The 12,359-nt window shown below is 39.5% G+C and overlaps 1 protein-coding gene across 1 annotated transcript in view; it reads left to right on the top strand.

Moving 5' to 3' along the window:
* BTBD9 (BTB domain containing 9) overlaps window positions 1-12,359 on the top strand; it is a 413,203-nt gene that overhangs the window by 308,685 nt on the left and 92,159 nt on the right. The window contains 1 exon segment of the mRNA XM_044001629.1: window positions 11,122-11,229. Within this exon segment, the coding sequence (XP_043857564.1) occupies window positions 11,122-11,229 (108 nt within the window).

The raw sequence follows: 12,359 nt of genomic DNA, 5'->3' as shown, positions 1-12,359 counted from the left end.
AAGACACAACTGTCTCAGCATCATTGTAGGTGTAAAAGATATAGGAATATATTTTCCTGTCAGGAAAAGGAGTAAAGGAAGTTGTTTGTGTGTTTTGTTTTGTTTTCAGTTATGGCTCTTAGTACTCTTTGGAAAGTTTAAGGCTCACAGACACATTTACTTGGACTCCCTACAATATTCAAGACATGATAAGATCACAGTAGTGATGGAATACATATGGGTTTTTTGTTGTTGTTGTTGTTGTTGTTTTGCAGGACAATGAAGGTTAAGTGACTTGCCCAGGGTCACAGAGCTAGTAAGTGTATGTCTGAGGCTGGATTTGAACTCAGGCTGCCTCCAGGGGCTTTGTCTATATTAAAACACATATATTCCAAGGGGCAGTTAGGTGGCACAGTGGATAAAGCACCGGCCCTAGATTCAGGAGTACCTGAGTTCAAATCTGGCCTCAGACACTTGACACTTGCAAGCTATGTGACCCTGAGCAAGTCACTTAACTCCCATTGCCCCACAAAAACAAACAAACAAACAACAACAACAACAAAAAAAACCAAATATATAGACAAGCCCCAGGTGACACATTAAAAAACTCAAGACTTGCTGGAAAATCCACCCTGGTATCCTCAGCTTCTCATTCTTCCTCATTGCTCATATGTTGTAAGTTGCCAAATTTTGCATCTCTCACTTCCATTCCTTTTTCACTATTCACACAGCCACCACTCTACTTTAGGTTCTCATTGCCTCTACTGGATTATTCTGATGACCTCTTAAGCAGTTTCCCTACTTCAAGTTTCCTACTCAATGTAACCTCTAGGATATAATATAAGCTTCTGTTGAAGCCTGGAATGCATCCCCTCTTTACTTTCCTCCTTTTTGGAGTATGCAAGTATCCTTAGGTTAGGATACATACATTTAAAATTTTTATTCTTAAAATAGATTCATTATTGAAATGGAGCATTTAGATTACTGACATCAGGATTTAAAATCATATAAACAAAAAACAACCTCATTCTCCAAGATCTTCAAACCAGTGCTTAAAGCATTTCTGAGTTCTACCAGAAAAGAGACTGAGTATTTTCATTTGGATGATGGGGTAGAAATCTCTATATCCAATTCATAATTATCCATGGCGATATGAATGTGAAAGACCCTGGATAATTGAAATCCATAAATTTTTTTACAAATAGTTTCAACTTTCTTTCCCACTAAACCTGTTATCAGTAATGCTAATAAGCAAAACTGGTTCTTGTCTAATCTTTTCCTATTTTTGATACCTTCTAGTAAAAGTGCTCATTTTACTTAGTAGTATTTATTGAATGCTTTGTGTATACGGTACAATTCAACAATTCTTTATTCAGTGCCTGATCTGTTAGACACTTTTGGATGCTAATAAAAATGAAAGTAACCTACAGGAGCTTGCTGGGATTAGAAGAAAAATATCTTTTTTAAATTAGAAGTGTGATCTTACCTGGATAATGAGTTCTCTGGGTAAGATCTGTATTTTCTCTACCACTTAGACTCTTAGAGTTGTCTGGGTCTATAAAAGGTTAAGTGACAGTAACTATTGAATGATTTTAAGCAGATGAGTGACATGATCATAATCGTGAATAAGAAACCTTGCCCAAGATTCTTGCAGCTAGTGCTTGTCAAAAACTTCTTAAACCTAAGTCTTCCTGACTTGAAGGCCAGTTCTCTGTGCACCACACCACATCACCTCTACTGGGAGAAAAATTACATGTACACAGATAATGCTTCTGCAAATATGAGAGAGTAAGAAGCAAAGTATAGTGAGAATTGCAGATCAGAAGATAATCAGATGATCAGAAAAGAAAATTTAGCATTTGAAATTAAAGTATGAATAGAATTTCAACAAATTGAGGAGAGTCAGTTCTAAGTATAGAGAACAGCAAGAGGGGGTGGAGCCAAGATGGCAGAGGAAAGACATTAAACGCACAGAGCTCCTGATACAATTACCCCCAAAACAGCAATAACAGAACCTCTGGAGCAGAAAAACCCACAAAAATACGGGCTGAGATTATTTTCCAGCTATAGATAGATTAAGGGGGTCTGTGCTGGGCTACAAGTAAAGTCCAACCCTGTGATCATGCCAACAGAGACCCCAGGCACGCTGGACGAATTTACCCCAGAGCCTCTGAATGAGCTGAGCATGTGGTTGGGGGAGGGGGGGGAGTGGAGGGGGGAAGGGCAGGGGTATCAGCAGGACCTAGGGAGGAATTTGGCTGTCCCACCCCAGCAGGGAACCAGGAAGAAATCATGAGTGGTGGGAGGCCCAGGTTGGGGAGGGGCACAGGCTCATTGAAGCTAAAAACCACCACAGTGCTCTGCTGGCTGGTTATATAGAAAGTTGAGTTGAGGTTATCTTAGGACCAGAGAACAGGCCAGGCAAGAGAAAAACCTGCCCTCCTTCAAACCAAAACACCTGGGACCCTTTGAAGCTGGGGACAGTAGTTTAACTGAGAAACAGGGCCCCCTAGTGGGATGAGCAAGCAAAGAAAGTTCAGAACTATAGAAAGTTTCTTCAGCGACAAGGAAGATCTAGGTGCACTCTCAGCAGAGGAAATTAACCACAGGGCCCTTACATCCAAAGCTTCCAAGAAAAATATGAAATGGTCTCAGGCCATGGAAGCTCTCAAAAGGGACTTTGAAGAGAAAGCAGGAGAGATAGAAGGAAGATGTAGAGAGAGGGAGGAAAGAATGGAAAGAAAAATGATAACAATGCAGGAGAGTCATGAGAAAAAACCAACAGCTTGAAAAGTCAAATGGAAAAGGAGATAAAAAAGCTGTCTGATGAAAATTATTGCCTAAGAATTAAGATTGAACAAATGGAAGCTAGTGACCTTATGAGAAAGCAAGACACAGTAAAGCAAATCCAATTCAATGAAAAAATAGAGGGCAATGTGAAATATCTCCTTGGAAAAACAGCTGACCTGAAAAATAAATCCAGGAGAGATAATTTGAAAACCATTGGACTACCTGAAAACCATGACCAAAACAAGAGCTTAGACACCATCCTCCAAGAGATTGCATGGGATAATTGCCCTGATACTCTAGAAGCAGAAGCTAAAATAAAAATTGAAAGAATCTACCGATCACCTCCTGAAAGAGATCCCTAAAGGAAAACCTCGAGGAATATTGTAGCCAAATTCCAGAACTCCCAGGTCAAGGAGAAAATATTGCAAGCAGCTAGAAAAAAGGAATTCAAATACTGTAAGGATAAAGTAAAAGCTAGCAGCATCTACATTAAAGGACTAGAGGGCATGGAATATGATATTCCAGTGGGCAAAGGAACTGGGACTACAGCCAAAAATCACACACCCAGCAAAAGTGTGTATAATCTTTCAGAGGAAAAAATGGGACTTCAATGAAAAAGAGGACTTTCAGTCATTTGTGATAAAAAGACCTGAACTGAATAGAAAATTTGACTTTCAAATACAAGACCCTGGAGAATCATAAAAAAGTAAACAGGGAAAAGAAATCACAAGGGTGTTAAGGGCTAAAATTCTAGCTAAACTGTCTAAAATATCTAATGAGTGGTCGCCAATAAATTATAAGCTTTAGCAAGAGTTAGACTTTTAAGCATTTATTAAGGAGAATAAGAGTTTGGTAAAGAGAGAAGAAAAGGCCTAGATTCCTATCTATTAAAGAGAGAGCACATTTCTAGCTCCGCTCTCCACCAGAGTCCAAAGGAAAGCATGAGACAGAGCGCTAGTCTGTTCCTTCTTCCTCCCACTAGCCAACGTCACTTCCTGATGCCCAAGCAAAGACTCCTGGTCTTTCCCTCAAAGACCTTCGCTTCATGGGCGGAACTCTTCTACAGTAAGTCTCCAGAAGGTGGCGTCATTCCAATCGTTACAAGGGACATTAAAGGTTAAACTGTTTATATTCATACATGAGAAAATAATACTTCCAACTCATTAGAACTTTTCCAGTAAGGAATACACAGAGGACACAGGTCTGAACTGAATATGAAGGGATGGTATTTGTAAAGCATTTATTTTATGTGTATCCTTGTTTGTGGAGCAAACAGGGTGGGTTGTCTAGTGTCTGGGGCTGGATTTGGGCTCTGGGCCTCCTGGGCCCAGGGCTGATGGTTTGTCCACTGTGCCACCTAGCTAACCCATGATGAGAAAAGCAAGAATAAATACACAGAGATAGGAAAGTATAGGACTTTTTCAACAGGTTATGAATAGTTAATTTTGGCTGGAACATAGTATGTATAAGTTAAAGCTGATCGGGCAGATTGAAGGCAAATTATTGGCAACTTGTAGTATCTGGCTAAATACTTTCAACTTAATTCAGTAGGCGGTAACCATAGAATGAATGAGGGACATGATCAGGTCTACACATGAGGAAAATTAATCTAGCAACTATGTGAAAGATGGATTAGTCAGAGATGACAGTGGGGAGGGAGGTGATGAGGCAACAATTGCAGTAGTCTAGGTGACTATTAATAGAACTGTTATACTAAGGTAATGAGGGTCTTAGCTAGGATTGTGGCAGTAGAAATGGAAAGAAGGGAATAGATGAGAAAGAATTTGCCAGAGTAGGACTCATAAAAGCCCACATCAGCCTAGTTGATATGAATGACAAATATATAATCTATAATAAAGAGTAGGATCACTGAACAGTTAAGAATACAATATTGTTGATGAAAGACAATATGGTTTCCGTATGGCAAAAACATATTTTATTAATTTATAAGAGTTCTTTCAAGGGAAAGTATTCATGTGGATAAAGGAGAACCAGTGAGTGTAATTGCTTTAAATTTACCAAAAGATTTTTGCCCTAGTTCTACCCCAACTTTAATTCATTAAATCACCTTGGGTTTGGGAAGTATTGTATATTGGAGAGAACTGACTTGGAGACAAGGAACAAAGTAGTCTTTTTATACACAATGAGATGCCTAGCAGTATGAGAATAGAATTTATCTAACAGGTTGGTAAACCGCATAGACAACTGTGCACAGTAAAGTCTCAATTTATAGTTGACATTAAGTTTTATTATTTATTTGTTTGTTTGTTTGTTTATTTAGTAGGGCAATGAGGGTTAAGTGATTTGCCCAGGGTCACACAGCTAGTAAGTGTCAAGTGTCTGAGGCCGGATTTGAACTCATGTCCTCCTGAATCCAGGGCTGGTGCTTTATCCACTGTACCACCTAGCTGCCCCTTGGACATTAAGTTTTGATAGATACGTGTTACATAGACTCTTTTTTTTTTTTTTTTTGGTGAGGCAATTGGGGTTAAGTGACTTGCCCAGGGTCACACAGCTAGTAAGTGTTAAATGTCTGAGGTTGCATTTGAACTCAGGTACTCCTGAATCCAGGGCTGGTGCTCCATCCACTGTGCCATCTAGCTGCCCCCTACATAGACTCTTTTTTTTTTTTAATTTATTTATTTTTGGGTGAGGCAGTTGGGGTTAAGTGACTTGCCCAAGATCATACAGCTAGTTAAGTGTCAAGTGTCTGAGGCTGGATTTGAACTCAGGTCCTCCTGAATCCAGGGCCAGTGCTCTATCCACTACGCCACCTAGCTGCCCCCTACATAGACTCTTTTTTTTTTTTTTTTTTTTTTTGCAGGCAACAGGGGTTAAGTGACTTGCCCAGGGTCACACAGCTAGTAAGTGTCAAGTGTCTGAGGCCGGATTTGAACTCAGGTACTCCTGAATCCAGGGCCGGTGCTTAACTACTGCGCCATCTAGCTGCCCCTTTCCTACATAGACTCTTAAAGGCTGGCAGAGGAAGTGGGGAATAGAGTGGGATAGAGGAGGAGAAAAGTATTTTGTTGTAAAATTCCACAAAAATAATTAATGGAAAATAACCTAAATCACTGTGTTTCTAGATTAATCAGTTCACAAAAGTAATAGTTATGACCCAAGAAAGGAACCCGAGAGTCATTGAAGACTTTTTCCTGAAGACAGTATAACACATTTGTGTGACCAACAAAGGTCAACATGGTGTTGACTTTAGCCACATCAACATTTAGCTACTTTCCTAGACTTTGTATTCTCCAGAAATTCATTCTGCAAGATGAAATCAACTCGGCAAGTCACATCCTGTTCAGGTTCTTGCAGTGTGTGTGTGTGTGTGTGAGAGAGAGAGAGAGAGACAGAGACAGAGAAGCAGAGAAACACAGAGATAGAGGGAGACTGAGCTTGAACCCAGGTCTTTCTTAGTCCAAGACCAGCTCTCCATGTACCATACCACATCACTTCTGCTAGGAGGAATAATACATGTATATACAAATAACTTAGACTGAATGGAACACAGATTCATAAGAGAGGTGCAAGCAAAATGTCATGAGAATCGAGCATCAGAAGATAATTTGACTGGGGCAGCACCCTCTAGTCCTTAGGCCTTTCCATCCATCCCTCTGGTTAGAAAGGGTGGGAGGGGGGCAGCTAGATGGCGCAGTGGATAGAGCACCGGCCCTGGAGTCAGGACTACCTGGGTTCAAATCCGGCCTCAGATACTTAACACTTACTAGCTGTGTGACCTTGGGCAAGTCACTTAACCCCAATTGCCTCACTAAAAAGAAAAAAAAAAAAGGAAGGGTGGGAGGTGGGCATCTGGGAATTCCTCCCTGATCCTCTTCCATATAAGGATGGCACCCAGGGAATTCTTATCATTTCCCAGTCAGCTACTTAACTGGACTCTGTCATCTCCAGAAACTCATCATTCTATGAAATCAAATCAACTCAGAAACTTGCACCTCCTCAGATTTTGTCCCAATCAGGCTGCATGACTTCATCATGCTCTTGAGTGCTGTAACCTCCTCTCCTCTACCGCCACCCTCCAGGTTTCCCTATCTTACACCTTTCTTTGTAACCTCTGCACTTAGCACTGTACCTGGTGCATAGCAAGTGCTTTCTATTTTATTTATTTTGCAGGACAATGACAGTTAAGTGATTTGCCCAGGGTCACACAGTTAGTAAATGTCACGTGTCTGAGGCCAGATTTGAACTCAGGTCCTCCTGAATCCAGGGCCAGTGCTTTATCCACCGCACCACCTAGCTGCCCCATATTTTTGTGTGTGTGTGTTGGGTTTTTTGTGCCACCTAGCTGCCCCCTGCAAGTGCTTTCTAAATGTTTTATTGACTGTGGCTCTAGTGTACAGTATATTATATTAAATAATAAATTCAGTAAGCACCTACCATGTGCCAGACGCTATGCTAAGTACTGGGAATATCAATTAAAAAAAGAAAGGCCATCCCTGCCCCCTAGGAGCTGATAGTCTAATGGGGGTAAATCACACACGAAAAGAAACTCAAAAGCTTTATGCAAAAATAGTAGCAAATGTACAAAAATTGTACAAAATGATTTGAGTATCCATATTTAGGATATAGGATGCTGCTCTGTTGCTATAGACCAACAAAATAACGATTCTAGAACATTAGTATAACAAAACACTCCTTAAAGTTGGCAAGAGATTAGGTTTAGGGTAAAAAAATAAAAGGAAATAACCCAACCCCCATTGTCTTCAAGAGGAGGATTTCCTTAATCCAAGACTAAATGTTTAATGTAATTTTAGACTAGACCTGTGATTTCATTGGCATAAGAAATTTAAAGTAAGGAAATTACCTCTACCAGTGCATATCAGAACCACCTCTGCAACTTAAGGTTGTAGAGAGTTGCTTTTAGGGCATTGAAAGTTTAAGTGACTTATGCATGGTCAAAGGCATTATGTGTTGGAAGCAGCCTGTGGCCAGGTATTCAGGACTCCAAGGCCTGCTCTCTACCACATCATGGCTTCATCTAATAGGCTAAAAATAAGTAACATCAAACAAATTCATAGATTCATATCACTTTTGATCTGGAAGAAATCATCTAATCTAAGGCTTTGCTTGAAATGGAAAAGACAGTGATAATTAACAACAGAGAGAAAAACAGGAGAGTTACCACAACACTGTGTTGTTCAATCATGTCTGATGTTGTAACCCCATGTGGGGTTTTCTTGGCAGAGATAAATTAGGGTGATTTGCCATTTCCTTCTCAAGCAGATTAAGGCAAACATGTTAAGTGACATGCCCAGGATCAAACAGCTAGTAAGTGTCTGAAGCTAGATTTGAACTCAGGTGTTCCTGACTCCAGGCCCAGCACTCTATCCACTAAACTGCCTCCACAATACTAGAGAAGAGTAAATTTTCAAAAAAGGAAGAACATATTCTGCAAACCATATGTCATTGAGCTTGATGTCTATTTTTGGAAAAATTCTAGAACATAGCGTTAAATTGATAGTTGGTAAATATCTAGAAAAGAAAGAGGTGATTACAAAGAGCTGTCCTGGCTTTATTAAGAGCAAGTCTTGAGAGACTAACCTCTTTTCCTTTTTTTTTTTTAACAGAATTGTAAAACTAATAGATGAGAGTAATGATGTGGCTATAACTTAATCAAATGGATTCAGAGCTAGTTGGATGGCCAGACTCAAAGAATAGTTATTCATGGCTTAATGTCTTCATGGTAGGAGGTCTCCAATAGAATACTCCAAGGATCAGTGTTTGGCCCTGTGCTGTTTAGCATCTTTATCAATGCCTAGATAATATACTCATCAGATTTGCAGATAACACCAAGTTGGTCGGGAAAGCTAACAGAGTGGATAACAGAATTGGAATACAAAAGCATCCTAGTAGGCAAGAACATTGAACTGAATCTAAATAAGATGAAATTCAATAAAGGTACAGGTTAGTCTTCATTTGGGTGAACAAAAATAATTAACTTAATAAATGTAACTTTGTGAAGGCCTAAATATAGCAGCACTGAAAAAGATCTGGGGGTTTTAATGGATTCCAAGCTCAATATAAATCAAGTTTGTCAAAGCAAGCAAAAGAAATGCTGTCTTCTTGGAATGTGTTAAAAGGGGGAGAATTTCCAAGAATAAGGAGAGGACAGTCTTGTTGTATCCTGCACTCTCATCAGATCTCATCCGCAATCTTGTATTAAGTCTTGAGGGCCTTGGTTTAAAAAGAATATTAATAAGCTGGAGAACAAAAGAGAGGAAGCAGAGTGATGAAGGGCCTTGAGTCCCTGTCACATGAAAATGGGTTGAAAAATCTGAGCATGTTTAGCTTGGAGAAGAGAAAACTCAGGGAAGAGATGATCACTGTCTTCAAATATTTGCAGGCTGTCATGTGGAAAGCGTATTAGACTTGTTCTGTTTGACCCCAGAGGGCAAAACTATGAACAACATGTGGAGGTCATGCAGAGGCAGATTTAGTTTCAATATCAGAGAATTCCCTGATAATTCCAGCTGTGCAAAAGTAGAAGGGATTTTGGCTCCAAGTTGAACAACCACTCGTTGGGTATGTGATGTTGGAGGAAATCGAAGGCAAAAGGAAAAGGGGATGGCAGAGGATGAGATGGAAACAACAAAGATGAACTTGGACAGATTTCAAGAGAGAGTAGAGGATGGTAGACCTGGCATGCCCCAGACATAACTGAACAGAGTCCTTTAATGGATGAATTGGGCTGTGTGGTTGCTGAGGTACCTACACTTTGTCATGCTGTAATTTACAGAAAAGGAAGATGTAAGCAGAGAAGGCAACTGATTTGCCAGCCATGTTCATGTACCATAACCAGGACTAAAAGACTAGAACTGAGATCTTCTGACTCTTGGATAGTTCCCTTTCTATTACAGATCCATAGTGGACTTTAAGGGAAAACAAGATAAGGTTGATGTCAAGAACCACCTTCCCTTTGAATAGGATACGCTCTTTTTTTTTTTTTTTTTTTTAGGATATGCTCTTTTGCAAATGTCACATCCAGAACATTTGTTTGGATGGAAATGTTAGATCCAGAACACTGGTTTGAATGGTTATAGGTCTCACCCTGAATAGCAGTCTTAATATTATTATCTATGGAGGAATAATAGCAAAAGCCAAAATTTTTGTATAATCAGCCTACAAATAAACCGTACTTGTTTTTCTTTTTAAACCAGATACTCTGTAAGCAAAGGTTTACTAAAGACTCAAGTACAGGTAAAACTTTATGGATGAAGAAGAGTTGGGGAGAACATGGTAAAATCATCTTGAATGTCACAAAATACAGGAAAAGAGCCCATGATGACCAGTATTGGGTTTTTTGTTTTTGTTTTTTTTATCTAGATCACTTAAATTTTTCACCCTGTTTATTTGGAATAAAGGTCTAAGGGTCACAGGAGGCAGTCAGGTCTGATTTCAATCATGTATTCAGCCATCTTACCATCTAAAAATGACAGATTCAGAAAACAGAACTGTGGGACACCTGAGAAGAAGGCATTCCCTCTGATTTTCTCTGCCATCTGTTCCTGGAGTATCAGTTTTGCCTTGGTGGATTAACAGTTCCTGATGAGACCCATTTTTCTCACATTGAACCAACTCTATTCTCTCTATGCTTTTGGGGGGGGGGGCGGATTTCCCTTCCTTTCCCCCTGGCTATTTATTTTCTAGGTAGCTTATGCTGATAGTGTGATAGGGAAGGGGTCTGTAAGTGTGGCTGTCCTCTGTAACTAAAGCCTCTTGAAGTAACCAGGTCAGGAAGTCCCTGGTTTCATGAACACCTTCCTGACTTTCTCTGCATTTAAAAAAATGTGTTATTTATAATTTATATTTTTATAGTACAGTCATTTCCCAGTAACCCTCACTGCTGCCTTAGATCCATTCTTTTGGGGGGGGGGCAATGAGGGTTAAGTGACTTGCCCAAGGTCACACAGCTAGTAGGTGTCAAGTGTCTGAGGCTGGATTTGAACTCAGGTCCTCCTGAATCCAGGGCCAGTGCTTTATCCACTATCCACCTAGCTGCCCCACTTCCATTCTTTATTTGAAAAACAAAGAAACAAAAAAACAGTTAAGCAAAACCAGTTGACAAAATGACCATTTCTGAGAGCATACAGAGCATATTTTACCTATAGTCTATTACCTCTCTACAGAGAGGAGGGAAGTATATTTCATCAGCTACCCATTGCATCTGATTTTTAAGGTCTCAGTATTTATTTGGCTATTCTTTTTTTAAATTACATTGTTGTCATTATGTATATTGTTCTTATAGTTCTGCTCTCTTCACTGCCTCAGTTCATATGAGTCTTCTACCTTTCCTCTATTCTAATAATGTCTTCTGCTCTCCTCTCGGTTCAGGTTATTACTTTGGGACTGTGATGATCGAAGCTACAGTTACTACATTGAAGTTTCCACCAATCAACAGCAGTGGACCATGGTGGCAGACAAAACCAAACTGCCCTGCAAGTAAGTTAAGTTATATTCTTAGAGGAATTCATCCAAAAGAAAAAGATATTCTTTTCTGTGCAGTCAGGCAGTTCCAATTAGTGAACATTACTAGAATTAACAAATTTAAAAAGATGACCTAACTAGTTTGTCTTTCCCTGGATAAATATTTGTTTGATTTTATTAAGTATGTTTTCTTATTTAGGTGCTCCCACTTATGGGACTAATTCCAGGACTTTGCTGTACTCTCATATTGATTCCTAGGTTACCTAAGGTCTTTACTATCTTTAATTGTTCATATTTCTGTGCTTATTTAGGGCCTGTGTCACCTTTTAAACCACAGAGACACCCTGTATCTGAAGAGGTCCCCAGGAGATACAAACAGGCCTATAGAAAGCTAGAGAAGCTAAATAGAGACATTCAATACCGATGACATCAGGGCTCTTCTTGCTGATTAAAGTTGAATATCTCATTGTAGACAAAGGTAACTGGAATAATTCTTGTAGGTTTTGAATGGCATAGGATCTGTGCTTTAGAAAATTCTCAACACTTTGGCTGAATTGGCATAATTCTCTGGGAGTCCTTGGCTCCCCGTCTATGAAATTGGACTTTGAGAAGTACTACCTTAGAATTCACTAATGAAAGCAACCCCAGAAAGCTCATGAGTGTATATGTGTGTGTGCACACATAGATGCATCGATAGAGATTTAGATAGCTTTTGTCACTGAAGTAATTTTATGTAAATAAAAACAAACTGCATTGGGAAGGTGGCCCTAAGCCTTAAGAGTGCTTAACCTGGGGTTTGTGAATGTATTTAAAATTTTTAAATATATCGTTAACTGTATTTCAATATAATTGGTATCCTTTGTAATCCTATGTATTTTATATTTTATGCATTTAAAAACATGATTCTAAGAAGAGGTCCATGGCCTCAAAAAAAAAAAAAAGTTAAGAATCCCTGGCCTGGGAAGTCACCTCCACCTAAGCATTCAAAAGGAAATTTCTTTTTGGTGTTACTAAAGATTTAATTTTATTAAAAGCATAGGTTTGGGGCAGCTAGGTGGCGCAGTGGATAGAGCACCGGCCCTGGAGTCAGGAGTACCTGAGTTCAAATCCTGTCTCTAACACTTGACACTTACTAGCTGTGTGAC

The sequence above is a fragment of the Dromiciops gliroides genome, chromosome 4 (assembly GCF_019393635.1).
Source record: "Dromiciops gliroides isolate mDroGli1 chromosome 4, mDroGli1.pri, whole genome shotgun sequence".
Taxonomy (NCBI): Eukaryota; Metazoa; Chordata; class Mammalia; order Microbiotheria; family Microbiotheriidae; genus Dromiciops; species Dromiciops gliroides.
The sequence above is the reverse complement of the archived record's forward strand: the minus strand, read 5'-3'. Positions and strand labels throughout refer to the sequence as shown.